The 24,969-nt window shown below is 50.4% G+C and overlaps 1 protein-coding gene across 5 annotated transcripts in view; it reads left to right on the forward strand.

Annotated features, from left to right (window-relative positions):
- Nucleotides 1-24,969, forward strand: part of TBC1D1 (TBC1 domain family member 1) — a 219,701-nt gene that overhangs the window by 164,494 nt on the left and 30,238 nt on the right. For all 5 annotated transcript variants that reach the window (XM_017350653.3, XM_051830768.2, XM_051830777.2 and 2 more), the window contains 2 exons: nucleotides 12,245-12,430; nucleotides 18,263-18,424. In XM_017350653.3, coding sequence (XP_017206142.2) covers nucleotides 12,245-12,430; nucleotides 18,263-18,424 — 348 coding nt within the window. The remainder of the gene's footprint in view (nucleotides 1-12,244; nucleotides 12,431-18,262; nucleotides 18,425-24,969) is intronic.

Below are 24,969 nucleotides of genomic sequence, written 5' to 3' on the forward strand. Positions count from 1 at the left end.
AGCTGGAGTGTGTCGCAGCTGTTCCTTCGTCGGCGCTCAGCACAGGCTTGTTGGGCCAGGCTGCCCTGCTGCTTCTGGCAGCCACCTCTTCCCTCTTTCTCTGCAGTTTTCTTTCTTGGTCGCACCTGTCTTCCTTACCTGCCCCACGATCCCTTCCCTCTGCACTGCTTGGAACATCATCTGCTCCCACGCCCACTCTCTTCCCCTCGCCCAGCGGCTCCTCCCTGCTGTCTCACTGGTGCTTTTCTGGGAATCGCACAGCTGTGACATGACGCTGCCCAGTTTCGATTATTTCTAGTTGAGTAGCTTCCCGTGCCACCTCTCAGGAGATAAGTCCCAAAGGCATGACCCTCCCTGGCCTCTTTGTGTGAGACTGGGGTCCTGAGCCTCCCCCAGCCCCAGACGGGGGCATGTTCAGAGGCTGCCAACTCTGCACCCCATGCTCACATCTTAAAAGGGTGGTTGTGGACCAGGGAGACGCATGCTCACAGCCGATGAGAGCTCAGAATACAGGATGGATGCTTCATTTACACGTCCAAAAGAGACCAGAGAGAAGATCTATGGACATACCAGAGGTGCTTATCTTTAAGAGGTAGAATGACCCAAGAATAGGTAACAGATTTTTTTCCCATTAAAAACAAAACCTATCTTTGTGTGTAGTTTCTATGTGATCAGTTCAAATGTTACTTTTTTCAGGGTACAAGAAAAGCCAGTCGGCGTAGGTAAAAGCCCTCTTCCACACTGAACGGGGCAGTGTGGACTTCTCTGGATGGGAGTTGCCGTCTGTGCTGTCTGTGCCTCATGTCACTTCAGCGTGGGTGGTGTTGCCCCTTTCTCTCTCCTCCCTCAGTCCTCCCTCCTCATCCCATAGCTGCCACCCACTTCCAGGCTCCATCCTTGAGATGCCTCTTTCCATAACAGTCATTCTTATCACATCAGAGTTCATGATGAACATTCAGAATTTGCATATAAAACACAATCCCTGCCCGTGACGTGGATTTATTGTGTGTTGTTAACACACAGATACACTGACTGCAGGGTTTTAAACAGAGCACTGTAGAAGGTATCGGGTTGAAAGCAGATTTGCTGCTAGCTTAGAGACGTGCAAGCGTAGTGAAGAAGACAGATAACAGACGCCATGGGAGATGCTAGGGGGCGGCGGTGGGGAGTGGATAGCGCTCGGGCCAAGTGCTGAGTTCCTCTTCCGGCTGGAAGCTCAAGCTGCGGGAAGAGTCTTAGGACTCTTGGAACACTTTTAGTTTTCTGTCTTGCACTGACGCAGCGCTGGTTTGGGACATAAACATTAGTATTTTGAGGGTTGCATGTTTGCCAGGATAGAATGGCCCTTTCCTACTAAGCTTAGTAAATACGGATTCAGTACAGTACATACACCAGCCTATATTATAAATGTCATATGGCAGAAACTGTGTCTTGACTCAGTACTCTCACAAAACCTGGTGGTTTTTCTGCCCTCCATATATTTTGTCTGATTTTATATCAGAAACCTGTGAGTGTCTCACATCCTGAAGTCTCTGGAGTGGGTGTCCTTTTTGCCTCTGCTGTCTTAGGGAAGTTGAAGCAATTTTAGTCAGACACTGGGCTTCTAAGTCATGCCCTGGCATCGCCATCCATGGTCTGCAGGCTCGGGGTGCTGGAGCAGGTGGGGTCCGGAGTGCTATCCTAGGTCTGCTTCCTAGACTCCGTCTAGGACTTCCTGGACTCCATCTCTTTGTCCTGCACCAATGAGGAAGCTGGGGTAAAGGGAGACCCACAGTACAGTCCACTTGGAAGTCTCAGTGCAGGTCCCAGCTTAAAGCTGCAGAGCAAATAATACAGAAGGGGGCTGGTGCTGTGGTGTGGTAGGTTAAGCCTCCACCTGCAGCGCTGGCATCCCATGTGGGCTCTGGTTCTAGTCCCAGCTGCTCCGCTTCCCATCCAGCTCTCTGCTAATGGCCTAGTACAGCAGCAGACGATGGCCCAAGTGCTTGGGCCCCTGTACCTACATGGGAGACCTGGAAGAAGCTCCAGGCTCCTGGCTTTGGATCAGCCCAGCTCTGGCTGTTGTGGCCATCTGGGGAGTGCGCCAGTGGATTGAAGACTTCCCTCTCTGTCTCTCCCTCTCTCTGTAACTCTGCCTCTCAAGTAAATAAATAAATCTTAATAATACAGAAGCCGTCACACAGCAGCACAGGTTGGTTGTCACATCAGTGACATGGACACAGGTGCTGGGGACCCGAGGGAAGGGCAGCCCTGAGCTGGAGCACATGGCCCCTTGCTCAGTCAGATCCTGCTTTCTGGGCCACAGCCGCCCCTCCGTCTGCCAGAGTCAACCAAAAAAAAAACATGAATTTTGCCAATCCATTAAGACTCAACTCAAGGTCATGCTATTCCTTTCAGCAAGAATGAAAACTTGTTCCTTGTGTTTTCCAAACTGTCCTTGTCAGCCTCTAACTGAACTCTTCTTTAAGGCAAGTTTACAGGCCCTGTCGACATTGAATGGCACCTGCGTGCTGAAATGGAGTGCAGGGGGTGGCCTGAAGCCGCACTGACCTGTCCCCGCTGTAGATCACCTGTTTGTGACACACCCGCCTCGAGCAGTCCCCGCCCCCAGTGGGACGGCGTCTTGAGCCGGGGCCTCTGGGAAGTGATTGGATCTGGCTGAGGCCAAGTGACAGGAGCACAAGAGGAGGAGGAGAGTCGGCCCTGCCTCTTTCTTCTCTTTATTCTGTGAGAATAAAGCAAGCAGGAAGGTAGCCTGAGAGCCAGAACGGGCCCATGCCGAGCCGTGGATCTCGGACGTCCCGTCCAGAACTGTGAAAAAGAAGCCAGCCAGTCTGTACTATAACGTGCATTTCACGCCAGCAGCCCAGGCCAAGGCAGCTCCATTGTCTACCCCTGCCGGGGCCCGGTGTGAGGGGCCAGGGCTGCGTGGGTGGTGGTGCTGGGAGCCGAGCGGCTCTCCTGCAGGTGGTGAGGGAACACAGCTGGAGATCGTGACCTGGGCTGTTAGCAGTATGATCTTTCTGTTTGAGATGGGTGACTCACCCGTCTGTGTCTCTGTTTCTGTGCAGATCTGGACATCTCCCTGAAGGAGATTTATGAGCGCCATGCAAGCATGGCTGGTTGATCTGGGTCAGCAGGGAGCGGCCACGTCCTGAGTGCATTTCATACAGAAATGGTTTTAATTTAGTTCAGACAATTGCTTTTGACAAAGATAATGTGATTTGGCCAGTGTTTGAAAAGCCAGATATATTACATTTTTTAAACACTATTTAATGACCAGCTCACCCATAATGGATAGAGTCATTGCTTGGTTAATTGTGAAATAACTTATCTGAAAGGTGCCCCTGTCACTATGAAACTGCCAATTAAGGTAAACGTAACCTGCACCAAGTGGCTGAGACAGTGCTGAAAGCCAGAGGCCAGGGGTTCCCAGACTCGTGTGTGTGCTAGAATTCCCCGTTAGGTACCACCAGAATGCTGGGTCTCCACTAGTGTTTGATGCTCCAGGTCGGGGCTGAGGCGGAGAATGTACATTTTTAACAGGCCCCCCAGGGAATGCTTCTGCCACTGCTGCTGGTGTGCGGACCACACTTTGGAGACTGAACTCACGGCCTCAGTCTGTCCACAGGGACCTGCATGCTGTTGGAGGAGGCAGACAGCCAGGTGCATAGTGAGGGTGGAGCAGAGTGGGCTCGACCTGCAGCTGTGGGCACAGAGCCTCAGCAGCACACATGACAGATGTTGAGTGGGCTGACACTTGAAAAAGTCCCAGGGATGAGATCACAGGGCCCAGCGTGAATGCCAGTCAGGGTCAGTCCCCAAGTGGGCCCCGCTCTCTGGCGCTCTGGCACGGAACTTGCTGGCCAGTCACGTATGCACCTCTTCCCAGCACTGGGCGGGATGGCAGAGGCTATTCCCGTTTCACTAACTCATTTCTTATCACCCTCGGCACTCCCTGCCCCTTCTCCTTCCCCGGCCGGCCGTGGGACTCCTTGCCTCCTTGCAGTTCCCGTATTCATCAGATTCATCCTGCTGCTTTGTTCTGATTCCTGCACTGCGCTGCTGTGGGGTGGGAGGCGGGTGGGGACAGGGAGATCAGATGGCGCGTCTCCCTTTGGCCACCGGCACTCCACAGGATTTAGCACTGGGGCTGTTCCCTCCCTGGCCCTGCAGGGGGCTCTGTCTAGGACCCTTGCTTCTGGGCTCTGCCACTGCTCAGCTCTCTCCTTGGAGACTGAGTTTGGTTTCATTCCATCATTGTCCTGGGATGAAACGAATGAATGATTGTCCATGGGGTGTCCACTTGGTGATATATTTCTTATAAAGTTTTATATCTCTAAAGTTGTCAGAGGCAGGTACCTATAGAGCCATATAAACTTAGATGTCAACTTTTATAGTCATTTTGCATAATGGAAGAATAACACTGTTGAAAAGAGCCGTGGCCCTCACTCCTCTCTCTGCACGCCCATGCATGTTTTCCACCGCCCCTCCATGCAGACTGTGCTTCTGTGTCTTCTCTCCCCTCTGCCTGGGCCTCCCCAGGTGCTGGGGGCTGCCCCTTGTGTCCTGGGGCTGCCCCTTGTGTCCTGCTTCCCTGAGCTGTTCTTGCCTGTATTGTGTGTGCTGAGGGTGGGGCGCAGGGAGTGGCAGAGGAAGCTGCGAGGAGCTGGACTGTGGCTCTGAGCTTTGACACAGTGGGAGGAGTGGCGTGCGCCAGACAAAGGCCAGAAGGCGTCCAGGCCCCGCCCTGTGGGAGTGGCTGTTCTGCTCTGCCCGGGACCGTGGGTCCTCCCGTGGGGGCGTCCCCAGGAGAGCACTGTTGCCTTCCCAGAACAAGTGTTCCTCCTCCTCCTCCTCAGCGCCCAGTAAACCCAATTTCCTTTTTTAGCTCCAACTCCAGTCAGATTGTGGAGAGGTCTTAGTAACAGAAATATTTTGCCAGGAGATTATTTATTTTAGGGACTAAATAATGTTGTTAACAGGAATTCATTGACTCCAAAGCGAGCACTGTCTTAAGCGCTCTCAAGGGTTTTCCCATCTAATCCCACAGCGGAGCGGTGGGAAGAGGATGCCGTTGCTGCCTGTGGTTTACGGAAGGGGAAGGGGAGGCACGCACGGCCTAGTGTGTGAGCAGGCATCGTCCGTGCCCTCTTGCGTCTATTGCCATTGTCCCGAGCACTGGGGTATGTTCCGGTGCTGGCTCCGCTGGCTGAAATCTGTGCTCCCTGAGTGATCACAGGAGAGAGCAAACTGTTACAAAGAGTGGCCTTTCATATCCCAGGGCTCTTGAGTTTTATTATCTTTTTAAAACGACTTATTTATTTGAAAGAGTCACAGAAGGAGAGAGAGGGACAGACAGAAATCTTCCATCTGCTGGTTCACTCCCCACATGCCTGCAACAGCAAGGGCTGGGCTGGGCCAGGCCAGAATCAGGAGCCAGGAGCTTCATCCAGGTCTTCCATGTGGGGGACAGGGGCACAAGCATTTGGGCCATCTTCTGCTGCTTCTCTTAGGCCATTAGCAAGGAGCTAGCTGTGTTGGAAGTGGAGTGGCCAGGACATGAACCGTTGCCTGTATGGGATGCCGGCGTAGCCCGCAGTGGCTTTACCCGCTGTGTCACAGCACTGGCCCCTGAGTTTTATCAAGACAGGAGAGCCCTGGCTTTCAGCCCCCTCAAGATATGCAGTATCCTTCCCCTTGCAGAGGCAGACACGGGTGCTGTGTGTCTCAGGAGAATTTTATCCCATGCATTGCATTTGTCTGCAGCCTTTCTTGGTCTTGTCAAGCTTCCGCGAGTTCAGCTTTTATAGCTACCACCTGCCGGCATGGGCGGAAAGCCGTGCTCCTGGGACTCCCCTCACACCGGAAGGGAGGGGCCTGCCGGCCCCCGCTTCCTCCAGTCCCGGTCTCCGTACCTCTTCCTGGGCCTCCTGCACTTCCCACTGCCATGCCATCTGTCCTGCGGCTCCTCCAGCTGTGGTCCTGACCCCTTCTCCCCCGGCTGCTCAGGGCTCGGGGCCTCCTCATCTCACACTGTCTTCACACAGCCCCAGAAACAGACCCAAAATGGCTAATCTGGGAGAGGGCGAGGATAAGATCTGCAGGGGCTTGCATCGGGTTTTGGTTTCTGTAAGTCTTGTCGGCTTTCGGCAGATGTGTGTGTCTGTCTCCCCTCATGGCCCCACCCCCTCACTTCATCTTGCTCCCAGTCTTGGCAGAACTAGGCTCTCTGTCCCGTGTTCACAGCTTTTCCAAGCATGATTCGCACAGTTCTATAACAGCCTTTCATTGATCTGACCCGCTGGGCTGTGCACTCCCTGAGGACCGGGCTTTCTTCCCAGGACTAAGTAATGACCGTGTATGCAATCAGTTTTCCTTTCAAATCCTCAGTCTTCTGGGATTCCCAGTTTCATACCAACTGATGCAGAGGTTAGGTCTTCTGTGGTGTAGACTCAGCTCCTCTTGGCTGGTTTGTCACATGTGCGCCATCTGGCCTTTAGCCAGAATGGGCCGTGATCAGTGGTGGACAGATGGTTACCTGCACACAGGTGGCGGCAGGTTGATGGTTGCTTGTACATGACCCGCAGTGGATGGGCAGCTACCTGCACACACTCATATGTGGCTAGAGACCTGCCCATATACCTTGTTTGTGCAGGCCCTGTAACCTGTCTGAATTTTACCTGTTCTTCAACCCCCAACCGCAGCTTCTAAAAAAATCAATGGTAGCTTGCATTTTACTGAGTGATTAGTTACCGGGCACCAGGCCTGGGTTTTTTCCGCACATGTGCTTGTTTGTGCTCACGGACATCCTCTGATAAAGGTGGTGCCATGTGCATTTTGCTGGATGAGGAAACGTGGAAAGTGATCAGCAGGTGCCGTGTGCGCGGTGGGAGGGGCTGGCTTCCCGGGGGAGCCAGGGTTTGGTCCCAACATCCAGCTCCAGAGCCCATCCTCTCGACCTGTCAACAGCAGAAACTCATCTTTCTGCTGAACTTCTCGAACACTTTATTTGTATTTCTTTTGTTCTGGTGGTCACTTTAGTAAAATTTGAGGGACTGTGTCCTATTCATACCTGGATTTTGAATATTTTATTTCATTGACAAAATATCTGTTTTCCTCCAGCTAGACTGGCACGTGATACAACTATAGAAAATAGTAGGGTCCTCACTGAATCCTTTTCCATAAAACATCCAAAGGTGGCTCGGGAGGATGAGATCAATGCCCTGGGTGCACCTGCGGGGCCCTGGGCGCAGGGCATGGCAGAGAACACAGAGGCCTCTGCCCTCGGCTTTCTGTTGTGGGGGCAGTGGCGTCTTTCATACTTCGTCAACAGTTTGACGGCCTGAAACCTACACAGTCACTTTGCTTTGTGTGTGTGTGTGTGTGTGTGTGTGTTTAAAGAAATTTTCTTCAGCTGTTGGAAACAGCGGACGCTGCAGATGTTAATCCCTGTTGTTAACTCCAGAGATTTCCTTTCAGTTTTCATGCTCATTTCCAAAATCTACTCATGTTGTTACAACAGGTTTCAGAATAAGTGTTTTGTTTTGTTTTTGTCTCGGGGACTGGAGAGCGTTGCAGTACAGAGCAAACGCCGTGGGATCGGAGAACGAGGATCTGTCCCTCTGTTCTCTTCTTGGTTGTGTGAATAGCAGGCGAGCTGCATACAGAATGTAACACTGGGGTCCTGCGAACATACAAGAAGGGCCCCCGTAACTGCTTCTGGAGGCCAAGTGCTGGGGACGAATGGGACTGAACTCATGGTCCTTTACCCACTTCTCTGTCTCAGCACTGATTCTGCTCCTGCCAACCACACCGTGTCATCCCTTTCCACCCACGAGTGCGCCAAGAGAAACGAGAGAGCAGTGGCAGCACAGAGCTGTTGGAGAAAAACCTGGCATTGAGATATGGACGAGGCAGCACAGATCAGATTTACGACCCTGTTGGGAACGTCACAGCAATGATTTAAATGGAGGCAATTGTCTCTTAGGGCCCCTGAGTTATGACTGATCTTAAAATTCTTAGAACTCATTGGAGGCTGCTGTTTCTGAAAGCTGACATAATTTAAGCACTCCATCCTGTCCTTACAGAGAGGTCAGAATAGTGCAGGCTAAATCCTGCACTAAGGTGTTCTCACAGCCCCTTGGTTTCGTGGCTTTGCACAGTTGATCAATATATGTGTCAGGGCCTGTGGTCTCCACAGTCGGGCAGTTGGAGGTAAACTTCCTATCTGACATTTGTACCAAGGGACCGGGCCCCAACATGCCTATATGTTTGCAAGGAGGCGCCAGTGAAGCCTGGTGGCGATCAGCTTAGGAGCTGTTGGTGTTAAAATAATGCCCACATTTATTAGGAGAACAAGGTTCTCCGCTGACAGCTGCCTGACATTTTTCATTTTTCCCACCCTGCCCCTCACGGAAGGCCTGTGCCTGTGAGTCCACATCCCACAGACCGCACCCCAAACACGCACACGTGGGAAAGAAGACTGGTGACAAAGCTGAGGCCTTGTAATCTGCACCCTTCTGCATTGAAGGCAGCCGCGCTGGGCGGATGCAGCCAAGGCCAATTCGGAACCAACAGATTCTTCCTCCCCCTTTGCAAATTGCTAACGTGCTATCTAACTAGGCTGCTCTTAATGTGAACAAAAAGTGACTTTTTAACAAAAAATTGTTAATTGTGAATGATATTGCCAGTGAATTTAATAAATTTGGATGAAGAGAATCTCTTCATGCCTTTGCAGGGTTTAGGAGAGAGAAAGTGATGAGTGTTTCAGTCTGAATCAGGAGGTCTCACTGGGGTGATTTTTTCCCTCCCTCTCCCTGGGGTGTTAGCAACATCTGGAGGCAGATTTTTTTTTTTTTAAGATTTAGTTATTTATTTGAAAGGCAGAGTTACACAGAGAAAGAGAGAGGTCTTCCATCCACTGGTTCACTCCCCAGTTGGCCACAATGGCCAGAGCTGAGCCGATCTGAAGCCAGGAACCAGGAGCAGCTTCTGGGTCTTCCATGTGTGTGCAGGGGCCCAAGGACTTGGGCCATCCTCCACTGCTTTCCCAGGCCACAGCAGAGAGCTGGATCAGAAGAGGAGCAGCCAGGACTTGAATCGGTACCCATAAGGGATGCTGGCACTGCAGGCAGTGGCTTTACCCGCTACATCACAGTGCTGGCTCCTGGAGGCAGCTTTGGTTGTCCATACTGGGGTGGGCAGGTGCCACTGTCGTATCCGCCAGGGCGTGCCCGGGGTGGGCAGGTGCCACTGTTGTATCCGCCAGGGCGTGCTGGGGTGGACAGGTACCACTGTCATATCCGCCAGGGCGTGCTGGGGTGGGCAGGTGCCGCTGTCGTATCCGCCAGGGCGTGCCGGGGTGGGCAGGTGCCACTGTCGTATCCGCCAGGGCGTGCCCGGGGGTGCTGCTCAGCGTTCTGCAGTGCGCAGAAGCATTCGCCGTGACAAAGGATGGTCTAGTCCCGAATGTCACTAGTGTGGAAGCCTGAGGACCCTGCTGTGAACTATTCCAGTTTCTTTGCTGACCTTTTCAGTGGGTCAGCTTGTATTTGGCTCATTCCGAAGTGAAACGAGCACTTTTGGTCATACTACTTCTTTGTGTTCTGGACCTGGTTCTGGTGCCTTGAGCACGTCAGAGACAAGCTCTTGCCCTGTGCTGAAGGCCCAGATTCCTCCAGCGGACAGCAGCATCACTTGGGTGGTGTCCCCAGTGGTGACAAAGCAGGGAAGCAGGAACCAGTGTGGCGATAAGTGCGTGGATGAACGAGGAGGAGAAAGGTGCTGTGGAGTGCTGCCATGCAAAGTGTGCTTCAAGAACCGGGAGCAGTGGTGGCACCCGGGAGCTCAATGGAGCTGCAGACCCCCAACTCCCATCCCCCACCCCCCGCCCTGCCACCAGGCACTGCGTCCAGATCTGCAAGTGAGGCCTGTGTGCAGGGAAGGTGGAGAAGCCCAGGCGAGCATTTCTCCCTGCAGAGGGAAGACATGCCTTGCTTCAGGTCATGATTCTGGTTCTTACACACTGTGTGACCTTGGCCAAGTTGCAAAACTTCACTAGAGTTTTGGTATTTTGGCTGCAGAATGGAAGATAACATTGTCACCTGTTTCATGAGATTGTTGTAGGAATTAGACAGGACTGTGTCCTGATGCATAGAAAAAACTCGACAAACTATGGCTAATGATTGATAATAAGAAAAAGAAGGCAAAAACAGAGACCATTAGAAAGGTAACTTATGTTCAAACCTCATAGCTGCCATCACCAAACAATGCGTACATTCTTTTGTTGTTTAAGATTGATTGATTGATTCGAAAGGCAGAGTTAGAGAAAAAAAGAGATCTTTGATCCACTGCTTCACTCCCCAGATGGCCACAGTGGTCAAGACTGGCCAGGCCAAAGCCAGAAGCTTTGTGCAGTTCTCCCACGTAGGTGTGGGGCTCAAGTACTTGAGCCATCTTCTGCTGCCTTTTCCAGGCCATTCACAGAGAGCTGGATTGGAAGTGGGGTAGCCAGGACACAAACTAGCACCCATGTGGGATGCTGACGTCGCAAGGGGTGGCTTTTAACCAGCTATGCCACGACGCTGGCCCCAGCAGTGCACACATTCTTGCAGACTTAATTACAGTAAATGCTAAAATAAAAGCTGGAGTTTCACGAGATTTTATAGACTTTGGTCCTCGTCAGATATGCAATTTGCAGTAAGTAAATGAAACAATCTAACTACTTACTAGGAATGTCCCATTGTCCCCACCTGAGTTACACCTGCTTTATTCATTATGATTCCAAAATTGAAAGTAACATGCACTCAGGAGGAGTGAGCTGAGAGGAAGAAGACCATGCAAGATGAGCCCTTGTTTTACTAAAATGGCTTCAGAAGGGGAAAGAATTTCAAGGCCAATTCCACTTCGTGGGTAGCAGGGCTTGTCCTCTAGGCAGCTCAGGTCCCTGGTTCTCTGGGCATTGACATAAAAAATGTACAAAATCACTGCCCTCACCACTGCGCCAGTGTTGGCCGCGTCAGCCAGGACATCCCCCAAGAATTACTCTTCGCAGATATGAATTCCTTGCAAACCGGTGGGATTATAAACAGCTGCCATGGGGACCAGCACTGTGGCACAGTGGCGCAGTGGATTAATGCCCTGGCCTGAGGTGCCGGCATCCCATATGGGCGCCAGTTCTAGTCCCGGCTGCTCCTCTTCCAGTCCAGCTCTCTGCTATGGCCTAGGAGAGCAGTGGAGGATGGTCCAAGTGCTTGGGCCCCTGCACCCACGTGGGAGACCCAGAAGCTCCTGGCTTCGGATTGGCACAGCTCTGGCCAATGCGGCCATCTGGGGAGTGAACCAGCGGATGGAAGACCTCTCTCTTTGTCTCTACGTCTCTCTGTAACTCTGTCTTTCAAATAAATAAATCTTAAAAAATAGTTGCCATTTGAGATAAAGCAGAGCTTCAGTCATCACTGTAGTGTTCAGCAGCGTTTCAATACCGAGATAGAGAAAGAGAAATAGAAGGGGCCAAAATGGGAGACTTCAAGCTACAGAATTCAATTACAGGAGGATGCAGACTAAAATTCCTCTTAAATACAAGGACTAACAAACTGTGACTACATATAAAGCTTCTGGAAGGGGAGATTCTGAGTGTTTTTCTCCATCTTTGATTTTAATAATAACTTGTATTATATTCCTTGAAGTTTAATTATAAAAACACTTACTGTAACAAATTTAGGAAATAGAAGAACTACATGAATAATCTGGTGTCTGTTTAGCTGTTCTTCTGTTCACCTGTTTGCCCAGCCCCTGCTGGGTGCCGGGGGCTGTGGCCGTGGGTGGTGGGCACACCACTGTTGGCTAGGGGCACAGTGAGTGGTTGTAGTACCTGTGTCTGGTTGGGAGTACTGCTATACAGTGTTCTTTGGATGGATTGATACATAGCAGGCCTATATGAATTGTTGCTGTTATCAATAATACTGTTAAGTAAGTTGGAAGATAAAGAGTATCACTCCTTCAAAAATAGGTGGTTTTCAGTATTTCCTCAGCTGTCGTGACCTTTGATCCTGTTGATACGCTGTTTCACGAGTATGGCCCAGACGAATAGATTCCTGGACATTTAAAAGGTGAACTTTGTATCGGGCGATGTATTCATTCTGTGTCCGCAAATGTGCGGAACCTGCCGATTGGACGCTGCTGGGACCGAGAGCCTTTTGGTGAGAACGAGGCACTCAGCAATGTCCTTTTCCCTCCCCAGATTACTCGGAGCTGGGAGACCTCCCCCCACGGTCTCCTTTAGAACCTGTTTGCGAAGATGGGCCCTTTGGCCCCGTGCCGGAGGAAAAGAAAAGGACGTCCCGCGAGCTGCGAGAGCTGTGGCGGAAGGCTATTCTGCAGCAGATCCTGCTCCTCCGGATGGAGAAGGAAAACCAGAAGCTGCAAGGTTGGTCTTGGCCCTTGTGCTGGTGGGCGGGCCTGGCGACCTTGAAGGATGTGGTTCCAAAGCGGGGAATTGCGCTGGGCTGTCTCGTGTGTGTGCCGCTGTGCTGTCTGTCTGTAACACCTGTTTGCTTTTGCAAATACTATCACCAGGAGATTTAGTGATGGTTTCCTTGACTATGTTAATGATGGTTCGAGATGGTCAGTGTTAGCACGGCAGCTAGACCTGCTGGCATCCATGAGTTTCAGATTTAAGCTGTAACCCTCTGGAAAGGGGCTTTTGGTTTTCCTTTCTCTCTTCCTACTTTGTCTTCTGCCAGTCTCTGCGTGTGTGTGAGGTGTGAGCTGACCCTGTGGAAGTCATTACAGTGCATACGTCACTTCCGGTGAGCTGCAGGTGACCTGAAAACATATTAGCCAAGCTCGACTGACACTGATACCAGCGATGTCCAAAAATGACACAAACATTGAAAGCCTAGATTTTTGTTCATTTCCTGTTTCCATACTGACACTTGTACTGATAGATACCTCTTTCTGAGTAGGTTACGAGGGTAAGTTTAAATACCTGTGGCAAGAGCCTGGGTCTTGGGGTGCAGAGACCTGTCCGGACGGAGAGCAGTGAAGGTTTGGAAGCTGTAGTGGGTGTCAGTCGTGCTGCCCCCACCGCAGAGCAGTTTGGGAAGCAGAGTATGTTTGCAAAGATTTGTCTTCTAGTAATGACCTTGACGTTTGTATAGAGCTGAAAAGTCATTAAGACACTGAAATCTGATGGGCACCCCATGTCCCATGAGGTCATCTTGTCAAGGAACCTTTGTGGCTCGTCCTGGCTAATGCCGTGGTGGGCAGGTGGGTGTCCTCCGTGCTGTCTGTGTGGCTCTCATGAGTTAGGGCAGCCCTGAGTGCCAGCATTAGGGTCTCTGCAGGAGAGAAAGGTATAAATTCATGAACTGCAAAGACGTAGCCAAAATAGTTAGATCATTTTCGGCCAGAAACAAGAAGTGAAATATGAGTTAATCATCCTTAATTAAAACGTCTGTAATCTGAAATTTTTTGAGGGCTGACCTGACTCTGAAAAAGTTTGAAAATTTGGAGCATTTCAAATCAGAGATGCTCAGATGATGAAGTCTATGCATAGACTCCAAAATCTGAAAACCTGTGACATCCAGAGCACTTCTGTTCTGATCATTTTAGCTAAGAGTTATCCAACCTGTGTAAACTACTACGACCTTTTTAAAATACACATTTTTTTTTTTCACTTAAGAGGCCGAGAGAGAGAGAGAATCTCCCATCTACTGGTTCATTCTCCAAATGTCTGCCACTGCTGAGGCTGGGCCAGGCCAGAGCCAGGCACCCAGAACTCAACCTGGGTCTCTTACTTGGGTGGCAGAGACCCAATTACTTGAGCTATTGCCTGCTGCTTCCCAGAGTGCACGTTAGCAGGAAGCTGGAGTAGGGAGCAGAGCAAGGACTTACCGCTGGGCCACATGCCTGTTCCTGTACCACATGCCTGTTCCTGTACCTTATCTGACATGGAGGTCGTCCAGCAGTTGGAATCGTTGTATATGGATGTCTGAAGCTGTCCAGCATGCAATATTGAAGCTGAGCGAGATGGACCATGCCATCAGGGTGATGGAGGTGGTTATGGCACCATGAAGGGGGTAGTTTAGAGCAGATTAAATTTTCAGCATTTTCTTTTGTATTCTTGAAGATATTGCAAAAGCAGGTATCTAACAGGTGCTTAATTGTGATGACATTTACTACGCATGCCGTCAGCTAAGTGACAGCTTTGGAGCAAAGGATTTGCAGTCATGTGTCTGTTGGAGTTGTTGACAATCAGATAGACAGGTGTGTTCCCAAAGTAGGTCCTGATGCTCAGTGTATCTGCTGGCGGATATTCTTGCAAATGACAGCGTGGAAAGCCAGGGCATAGCTGTAAAGTCACAGTGACACTGGCCGGCTTCTTGGGGTTTTGGGAAGAGTCACAACTGATGCTGATCAGGTAAGATCAGTAAACTACAAAAGCCAAGTGCTGCTACCGTGCAAACGATGGCAGGGCAGACTGGAATGAGTAGGCGGGAGTTGCTGGGTCACCTGGAACACATTGCTGGAGTCACATTAAGTTCTCTGGCCCTTGCCAGCTCCTTCCTGCTGCTTCCTCGTTTCAGCTGGCTTACTGTCTGTGTTCAGTTTCTACAGTTCTTATTTTTACTATTTGAATTCATCTCTCTTCCTAGTTGTATATAGTTTAAGATATGGTTATCTTTGTGGGGAAAGCGCAATCAGCTTGATAAATACAACATAGAAGGAATAAGTCCACTACATTAGTGTGTATAGTGCCTATATTGCTGAGAAAAATAATCAGCAATGAAGGCCTGATTGCTTAGAAATGTGTAGTAATTTTGTAGGTAGCGATAAGTTGGGGTTGGGGGCAGAAATTTCTCATTAAACACGGAAGCAAGATTCAACAAGAACCAACCGGGGAGCGTACCGTGCACCAGAGAGGCATGCATCCTGTTGCATTATTCTCTCATTTGCTTCTGTTTTTCAATTTTTAAAAAAAGATTTAGTTATTTATTTGGAAGTCAGAATTATGGAGAGAGAGAGAAGGGGGGGGGGGGCAGAGAGAATCTTTCATCAGCTGATTCATTCCCCCAAATGGCTGCAATTGCCAGAACTGGAGCAGGCTGAAGCAAGGAGCCAGGCGCTTCTTCCAGGTCTCCCACATGGGTGGCAAGGGCCCAGGTACTTAGACCATTTCTCACTGTTTTCACAGGCCATTAGCAGAGACCTGGATCAGAACTGAAATAGCCAGACACAAACCAATGCTCATATGGGATGCCGGTGTTGCAAGTGGTAACTTATCCGCTACACCACAGTGCTGGCCCCTCGTTTGCTTCTTAAGAGAAGATTAACTTGTAACTGGGAGTGTCACTTGAAACTGAACAAGCGTTCAAGATCATAAATTTAAAAAAATGAAAAAATCTTAAAAAAAAAAAAAAGGCGGGAGAGCCAGCACTATTCCATATGGACACCGGTTTGAGTCCTGGCTGCTCCACTTCCAATCCAGCTCTCTGCTATGGCCTGGGAAAGCAGGAGAAGATGGCCCAGGCCCTTGGGCCACTACACCCATATGGGAGACCCAGAAGAAGCTCCTGGCTTCAGATCGGCTCAACTCCGGCCATCTGGGGAGTGAACCAGAGGATGGAAGACCTCTCTCTCTGCCTCTGCCTCTCTGTAACTCTGCCTTTCAAATAAATAAATAAATCTTAAAAAGAGTTCAAGATCACTTACAAATTCTCTGGGGATACAAGTTAGAGGAACACTCATGTGAAGATTCCTCCTCTGGTTAGGCCTGTTTCTTGACATTCAGATTTATAGATTTAATATTTATTACTGTTCTGGAAGCCATGTATCCTGGAAAGAATCAAACCATGTCATCTGTATTGTGGACACTTGAAGCTGAAGTTGTGGTTTCCTCAGTTCACAACTAATTCTCAGCGGTTTGGAGACTGCAGTGCGTTGCCTGTTTCCCAAGCCTGCAGGCCCTGCTCTGCCCCTCTGCAAGGCTCCTATTCCCATGTTTTAACTGAAGATATGAGCAGCCTGGGCAGGACAGCAAGGTGCGGCTTGGTATGATTCTGGGTTAGCATGTTGTTGCATATAACTCAGTGTTTTGTGCTTAACCCAGTTGTAAGCTGTTATGTCTCCGTAATGATGTGATGGCATTAAGTTTTGAATGGCAATTTTTTAAAAAAAGATTTATTTATTTATTTGTTTGTTTGTTTGAAAGACAGAGTTACAGAGAGAGGGAAAGCCAGAGGCAGAGAGGTCTTCCATCTGCTAGTTCACTCCCCAAATGGCTCCATCAGCTGGGCCTGGGCCAGATGAAAGACAGGCGCCTGGAGCTTCATCAGGTCTCCCACGTGGGTGGCAGGGACCCATTGTCTGCTGCTTTCCCAGGTGCACTAGCAGGGAGCTGGATCCGAAGTTGGGCAGCTGGGACTCAAACTGGCACTCAGTGTGGAATGCCGGCATCCAGGCAGTGGCTTAACCTGCTATGCCACAACACCAGCCCCAAGGTATTCTTTTAAAAAGACTTTTCCCTAGTTAAATGATGAAAGTTTGTTGTAAAAAACTGAGTGCGGTTTTTCTAAAATCTCTGCAAGCGTGGGGGTCACATAACTGCTGAGCCCCTGGCCGCTTAGCTTTCCATGTCGGAGCTTTCAGGAGAAGCTGGCACTTGGCAAGAGTTTTGTCTGAGAACAGTTGTTACAGAGCAGAACTGGGGGAGAGCAGTGCGGGCCTTCCCTGCGTGGTGGGCATAAAGCAGGCCTGAATGTTGCAAAGTCCACCTTAGCTCCCGCGCCCACCTTAAATGGTCATGTTTTAGGCAACTCCCTGGCAAAATTATGTTTGATCTCATTCAGTGCCGTCTCGCCCGGCCCCAGAGGCTCCCAGACAGTGTGAGTCTGTGGGCTCTTGCTTCACATTTTGAAGCAGTTGGATCCTGTATCTCAAGTTCCTGCCTTGACGTGGTCTGGAGATTTGTTACAGGTCCGCACCATCTGCCTTGGCTGATACGGCTTGGGGAAGGCCGCTGATTTTAGGCAGCAGTGTTGTCAGGATTCTGAAGCAGCAGGATGCTGCCTGGGCCAACAGCAAAATACATGGATTAAGCCTTTGCAGCTGAGTCCTCCGGCCAGCTCTTTCTGGCTCTGTGAAGTGCTGCTCACTGCTGTCGCTTGCTGGGCTGTGTTCGGACAGCCAGACATGCTCACTGCAGAACTGCCTGCTAGAGGAATGTATATTGACACCGAGAGCCCGGTGCTGTTCCACAAGGCTTTCCCAAACTCAATTTGCTGTATAGGTGAGTCCTACTTTAGGGACATTAATTGTGTTTTTTCCTAGCTCCCCCCCCAAAAAAAATTAATATCAAGGTTTTTTTTTTTTTTTTAATTTTATTTTAAAGTGTAAAGCCAAGAATGTAGGAAGCTGTTTAACAGGACTTCAGAAAATATATTCTTCAAAATAAAAGAGAAAAAGCTTAAAAAGATGGTAGATGAAAAGCTATGAAGTTGAAGGGAGATAGCACTTGGCCTAGGGTAATTGGCTACCTACTAACGGGTACACAATCCCAGGCAAATAGTCTCCTGCCATTGAACTTCAGTTTCTATGTCCATGAAATGAGAGGTTGGACCCGGGAGTCAATTGCAATTGTGAATTCAAAGGTTTCCTGCATCCGCCTCTCCCCACAGTGCCACACAGCAGGTCTGAGCCTTCCTAATGGAGCGTTAGGTTGAGTGCAGTACAGGTCACCATGTTCACATAGTTCAGGACCTATCGTATGAATGGGGTGGATTTATCCTGCTGGCTCCAGGAGGCAGAAACAGGAGCAATGGTAGAAGCTCCCTAGAGGAGACTTGAACCCATCCTTAGAGAACCTCAGCTTCTTTGGATGAAAAAGTTTACTCAAGCTCTGATCATGCCAAGCACTAGGAATTTTAACTAACACGTAGCTGAGGTGCTCATGGTTTACTAGGGCAGCCGTGAAGATGGGAAGAATGGGGCAGAGTGGGACGTATCTTAGCATACAGACAACGGGACACATTGGGCTAAAGGGGAAGAGAAATCAAGGATACCACTGAGGCTCTGGGCATCTTCCAAGACATTTCCAGGGAAAATAGGGTGCAGTGGGAGCGGTGACATCAACGAGGACCTGCCAGGCTGCCCACGCTGCCCCGTGCCTCCGTGTAGCAGCGAATGGGCAGCCACGTTGCATCCTGGAAGACTGGCAGCCATGGCGTTTGTTAACCTGCTCGTGGATGGTCTCTTGCAGCCTCTGAGAATGATCTGCTCACCAAGCGCCTGAAGCTCGATTATGAAGAAATCACTCCTTGTCTGAAAGAAGTAACTGCCGTGTGGGAGAAGATGCTCAGCACCCCGAGGAGAGCCAAGGTCAAGTTTGACATGGAAAAAATGCACTTGGCTGTTGGGCAAGGTGAGCCTCACCGGGAAGCTTCTGGCCAGCCTCCCCTTCATTGGTCGCTAGGGAGACGTGTGGAATAAAAAAATCATTAATCCTAATTTTAGTGGAATCTCTCCTTCATGCACATTACACATGCATTATTCTTCTCTGAGATAGTTAACGGAGCCACTATTTCTACTGTAGTCCTTTGGGTGTTTGTTTTTTAACCTTTTCTTTCTGCTGGGGGTCTAACCACCATGCTGCACTGCCTCCAGTTGAATAGTACCCCGAGAGAGTGCTGTGCTCAGAGACCAAAAACGTGTGCAGTGATGAAGACTTCAGGTTCAGAATTGGCAGCTGCTTCCAGTGTGGCCTCTGCCAACCATCCTCACCTTTCTGAGCCCCTCCCTCCGGCTGGTAAACGGGAGCCATGGACCTCCCAGAGGATCCTGGAGCTTTCTTCCTGTTCTGATTTCCTTGCGTCAGGGAGCACTCGCAGGTTTATGCTTCTGCCAGATGGCCCCAGATTGCTCTGCTGAACGAGGAGAAGGCAGAGAAAACGAGGTGTCACCCTTTCATTTCTTCATGGCTGACCAGGTGACGGTCCTCTGTGGCTTTGCTTCAGCAAAGGGTTGACTGTGCAGCTCCGTGACAGCTATTGCAAATATCCGGGCTTCTTGGAATCCTGGCCCCTAGATATGTGTGGGTTTTGTTGTACATTTTATGAGGGGACTAATAGAATCTGTCACCCCATGTGGTGACATTGAGCATGGGCGATTGCACAGGGTATATACTGGGGTGAACTGTGCCTGAGTGGGAATTTGCTCATGGCTCCCCAGCTTTGCCAGGTCTCTGTACGGCAAGAACTCCCTGTCCCTCTAAGCTGGTTTCAACACAATGAGATTTGATGACACCAAAATGAATGACTGCCATCGTCCATCTTGTGACTCACCATTTAAATGTGAGGATAAAACAGACCAGTGCCTTTGACCTTTCAGGTAGAGGCCCAGTCACCTCAGAGACTTTGAAACACAGGACCGACCTTGAGTATCTCTAACCTAAAGACACCTACATGACAGAAACCAAGGAATGTATCATTTCTAAGTTAAAATTAGATGGGAGTGACAGGATTAGGGTACCCACTTGGGCAAAAGAAAAATTCTGTGGAATCTTATTTAGATAATTCAGTTTAGTTTGGGTCAAAATGATTTCCCTAAAGATATTTAGAGAGAACTTTATAAATAGAAACCTATTTTGGGGGGGATGGGATTATGACGAGGCCGCCAGAACAGCTGTTGAATGGGCCAGACGCAAACACTGTGTGCCCTCGACCCAGCATCGCGTTTATAGAAACTTGTTTTAGGTATTGAAGAATGCTTGTTGTGACGTTCTTAAACAGCCCAAAACCAAACAGCCCAGCCACATGGCCACCCTGCCCCCTGTCTAAGAGAAGTTGTTAAGTGGGAGAAAGTACAGGCAGCATGGTCTCCGGTGTAGCCGGCATTCCTGCAGCATATATGTAAGAAAGCACCAGGGTGCATCCGCGGACATCCAGGTTAGGGGCGCACTGGCCGCCCATCCTGCTCCATCTGGCATGGCCCTGGGGCAGGATTCTTGTCCTGGGAAAATAATCAGTACCCTTTCTCCTCTAAAGTTTCAAAAGCCGCCAACGTTGGATGGTAAATTACATGTTCAATCTGATTAGAGTTGGTATTGCACTTTCTTCTTTATGCCATTTGCATTTTCAAAGTGTTTTTTTTTTCCTTTAGATGTGATTATATCTTATTTTTAAGTTGGAAAGCAGTGCACATGAGAGGGACAGCCTCCTGCCCTCGCAGGACCCTGCCTGCAGGCCGTGGGCAGGCTCCACTGCCGGGTCTCTCAGGTTAGGAGCAAAGGCAAAAGCGTGATGCAGATCATTCGCAGCAAACATACAGGGTCCTGTTTGCATGAACCTTTGCTTTTTCTGTTTTTTTAAAAGATTTATTTTATTTATTTCAAAGACAGAGTTACAGAGAGAGGTAGAGACAGAGAGGTCTTCCACCTGCTGGTTTACTCCCCAGATGGCTGCAACAGCTGGAGCTGCGCTGATCCAGAGCCGGGAGCCAGGAGCTTCTTCCGGGTCTCCCACGCGGGTGCAGCTGCCCAAGAACTTGGGCCATCTTCTACTGCTTTCCCAGGCCATAGCAGAGAGCTGGATCAGAAGAGGAACAGCCGGGACTAGAACCGATGCCCATATGGGATGCTGGCGCTTCAGGCCAGGGCTTTAACCCGCTGTGCCACAGCACCAGCCCCGGCCCTTTGCTTTAAGTCACAGAATCTGACCTTACTCTTGAATATCAGAATATGTGGTACTAGCCAGTAACAGAGCCAAAGTTCTTTTCCTAAACAAAAAAAAATCTGATAAGATAATAGGAATGATTTATTAATAAGAGGAAGTTGGACATATTATAACTTGGGAAAATTTTCCAGTTTGAAAAATAAAATATTTTATGAAAAAAGTCCCACTATAAATCACTTACTGTACTTACTTGTTTTTCAGCCCACATTTGCTTCTAATCAGGAGTTAAAGTATTAGAGGCTTTGGTTTGTGTGTTGTCTGCATGTGTGTGTGTGCATGTGGGTGTATCCAAGATACATCCCTGAGGTGGGAGAGTGGAGAGGGACAGAAGAAATAAAATCATACAGAAATCCTGGGGCAGTGAATAAGCTGCCTCCTGGGACACCAGCATCTCATATTAGACTGCCAGTTCGAGTGTCAGCTGCTCCGCTTCCAGCCTGCCCCCTGCTAATGCTCCTGGGAAAGCAGCAGAAGGCCTGAGATCTGAGGCCACTGCCACCTGCATGGGAAACCGGATGGAGCTCCAGACTCCTGCCTTCAGCCTGGGCTAGCCCAGCACCAGCCATTGAGCTACCTGGGGAGTGAACCAGCTGATGGAAAGGGAGTGTGTGTGTGTGTGTGTGATCTATCAGTCTGTCTTTCAAATAAATAATTAAAAAAAAATCAAGATAGGGGCTGGTGCCATGACGCACTAGGTTAATCCTCCACCGGCAGCACCAGCATCCCATTTGACACTGGTTCTAGTCCTGGTTGCTCTTCTTCCAGTCCAGCTCTGTGCTGTGGCCTGGGAAAGCAGTGGAGTATGGCCCAAGCCCTAGGGCCCTTGCACCTGAGTGAGAGACCTGGAAGAAGCTCCTGGCTCCTGGCTTCGGATCAGTACAGCTCCTGCTGTTGCAGCCACTTGGAGAATGAACCAACAGAAGGAAGACCTTTCTCTCTGTCTCTCTCTCTCACACTGTCTGTAACTCTACCTGTCAAATAAATAAATAAAATCTTAAAAAAAAAAAATCAAGATAGACTAGTCTCCTATTGCCACCATAACAAATTACTCCTAAACTGGTGGCCAAAGGAACAACAACTTTACTTTCACGGTTCTGGCCCAAAGTCAAGGTGTCATCAGGGCTGCACCTGTTCCCTTCCAGTTTCTGCTGGCTGTCAGCGTTCCTTCACTCCTGTCTGAGTCACCCCGGGGTCACAGTGATACCCTCTTGTTTTCGCCTCTGGGTGTTTTCCTGTAAGGATATTGTCACTGGCTGTAGGGCCGGCCTAGATAATCCTAAATGATCATTCTATCTCAAGATCCTTACTTAATTATATCCATAAAGACCCTTTTCCCAAATGAAGTGACAGTCACAGGAATGAGGCAGTGGTCCTGTCTCTCTGGGGGCACTGCCGTGCCGCTCACTGCCCAGGGTCGGCAGACTAATGCTGAGGTAAGCATTGAGACAGCCAGACCCCCAGTGGTGCTCCCATGGTGCGTGGACACAGTGCAGCCTCCAGCTCCCTCCCCAGCCCTTCATGTGGAAAGATGTCAGGATTACAGAATCTCAGCTTAGCTTAGGCTGCTGCCTCCCCCCACACATCCCCAGTGCAAAATGTCCAGTGGTTCCCTAGAGATACCTGTCGCTCCCCCTCTTCGTGGAGGAACGACACAGGACCCTGCGCTGTTCTTTCGTCTGCTCGGCCCACCCCGGGTTTGCTGCTGGTTCTTCCCGGGTTGGCTACTATCCCTTCCACCTCCGTGGAAGGGCAGTTCCCCCTGGCCACATTCCCCACTTCCGCAGGGGAGCGGCACACCGCCGGCCGGCTCTCTCGGGGGCTGCACAGGTGTTCCTTCAGATGTTCCCCTTAGATGTTCCTGGTGCATGCCGTCTCTCTCCTCCTTTACAGTCCTCCTCCGCCAATCCTAACTCGGCTGCCCACACGCCGAGTACGCTGCTCTCCTCCAATCAGGAGCAAGTCCTACAGTTAATTGGTTGAACTGGAGGCAGCTGTGCGGAAGCTGTTTACTTCTCTCCCAGCGCCATATTGTGGGAGAGCAGATGCATAGAATAAGTCTTAATTCCAGTAACAGTCTAGTCCGAGCTGCTCCCCACAGATCCCCCTTTCTTTTTATTTTTTTTGGCGTTGATACGCGCCTGTCTTCGGTGTCCCGCAGCACACACTCTGCTCTACTTGCTAGAGTTGCCACAGGCTCTTACAAGTCCTATCCATCAGGCAAACCGAATCCGGGTCCTCTCTTCGCCATGTTGTGAGGAGGTTTTTAGGCGCTGATGCGTGCCTGTGTTCGGTGCCCTGCAGCGCATACTCTGCTCTGCTAGAACTGCCTGCAGGTGTTTACAAAACCTATCAGGCAAACCGAATCCAAGCCTTCTCATTGCCTTATTGTGGGGGAGACTTATTAGTGTTGGTTCGTGCCTATCTTCGGTGACCTGCAGCTCATACTCTGGTCGAGCTTTGCTGGCGCTTACCGCCTTAAATCAGGCAGACCGAATCCAAGCCTCCTAATTGTTGCATTGTGGGGAAGCTTTACTGATGTTAATTCGTGCCTGTCTTCGGTGACCTGCGGCTAGCCGCCCAGGTGCTCATCGCCTCACTAATCCGGCAGACCGAATCCAAGCCTTCTAATTGGCATGTTGAGGGGAGGCCTTATTTCTCTCTATTTCTCTATCTCCGGGCATTCCTATTTCTCCCATTTTACTTCTATCTTCCAGCATTCCTATTTCTCTCACTTTACTTCTAAAACTTCTGTTTCTCTTATCCCCGCAGCTTCCCGGCACCTCGCCCCGCCGGCGGGTTCCCGGCTCTGCGCCGCTTCAGCCCGCGCGCCTCTCTCATCTGCGCAGCTTCCCGGCTTTGCGCGGCTCGGCTTCGAGCGCTCCGCGGTCTCCACGCTTAACCCTTTCGCGTCTGAACCACGGCCTACGCCAGCGTTCCCTATCTATTCATGCCCCGTGCTCTCTCTGCACGCGGCGGCTTCCGCGAGTAACACAGCGTAGCTTGCGTCTCCACCACTAGCATTCAATCCAAGTTCCCCGGGCTAGCCTGGCGAATTCAACCCAGCGTACGTCTCCGCCCCACGGTTTGGCTTCCCGTCCTTTGCTCCCCGGGCTAATCAGACGGATCCCAACCTGGCTTGCGTCTCAGCTTCTGGTTTCAACTTTTCGCCCCCTATTCCCGGGCTAACCTGAGAACCCCAAAGTGGCTTTCGTTTCCGCCTTGGCCTGCCCCCCGCGGCTTCAATTTCCCTAACAGTTTTCTCTACCCGTTATGTTTCCCCAAGCTTTCCTCCAACGATATTCCTCCCTCATTTCTCCTGGCCTCTCCCCACAGTCCGCGTCCGAATCTGTTTGTTCTAGCTTTCACTTTCGCTTTCGACCTTAGAGATTTCTCCCAGCTTCCCCCCGTAGTCCGTATCCGAGTCTATGCCTAGGCTTTCAATAGCTTCTTCCGGCACCCTTTTCGTCCGGCTTTTCCCTAGGCTGTTTGCTACTCTCTCTCTCCGGTATTTTCCCTAGGCTGTTTGCTAGTTTCTCTCTCCAATATTTTCCCTAGTTCTTCCCGTTTCTTCCCTCCTAAGTTTCCTATCCGTCCTAGATTTCCTATCCGAGTCAGGTTTCCTATCCGAGTCACGGCACCATTATGTCGCTCCCCCTCTTCGTGGAGGAACGACACTAAGCCCTGCCTAGGCTTCATATCCGAGTCACGGCACCATTATGTCGCTCCCCCTCTTCGTGGAGGAACGACACTAAGCCCTGCCTAGGCTTCATATCCGAGTCACGGCACCATTATGTCGCTCCCCCTCTTCGTGGAGGAACGACACAGGACCCTGCGCTGTTCTTTCGTCTGCTCGGCCCACCCCGGGTTTGCTGCTGGTTCTTCCCGGGTTGGCTACTATCCCTTCCACCTCCGTGGAAGGGCAGTTCCCCCTGGCCACATTCCCCACTTCCGCAGGGGAGCGGCACACCGCCGGCCGGCTCTCTCGGGGGCTGCACAGGTGTTCCTTCAGATGTTCCCCTTAGATGTTCCTGGTGCATGCCGTCTCTCTCCTCCTTTACAGTCCTCCTCCGCCAATCCTAACTCGGCTGCCCACACGCCGAGTACGCTGCTCTCCTCCAATCAGGAGCAAGTCCTACAGTTAATTGGTTGAACTGGAGGCAGCTGTGCGGAAGCTGTTTACTTCTCTCCCAGCGCCATATTGTGGGAGAGCAGATGCATAGAATAAGTCTTAATTCCA

Source organism: Oryctolagus cuniculus, chromosome 2 (genome assembly GCF_964237555.1).
Source record: "Oryctolagus cuniculus chromosome 2, mOryCun1.1, whole genome shotgun sequence".
Lineage (NCBI taxonomy): Eukaryota > Metazoa > Chordata > Mammalia > Lagomorpha > Leporidae > Oryctolagus > Oryctolagus cuniculus.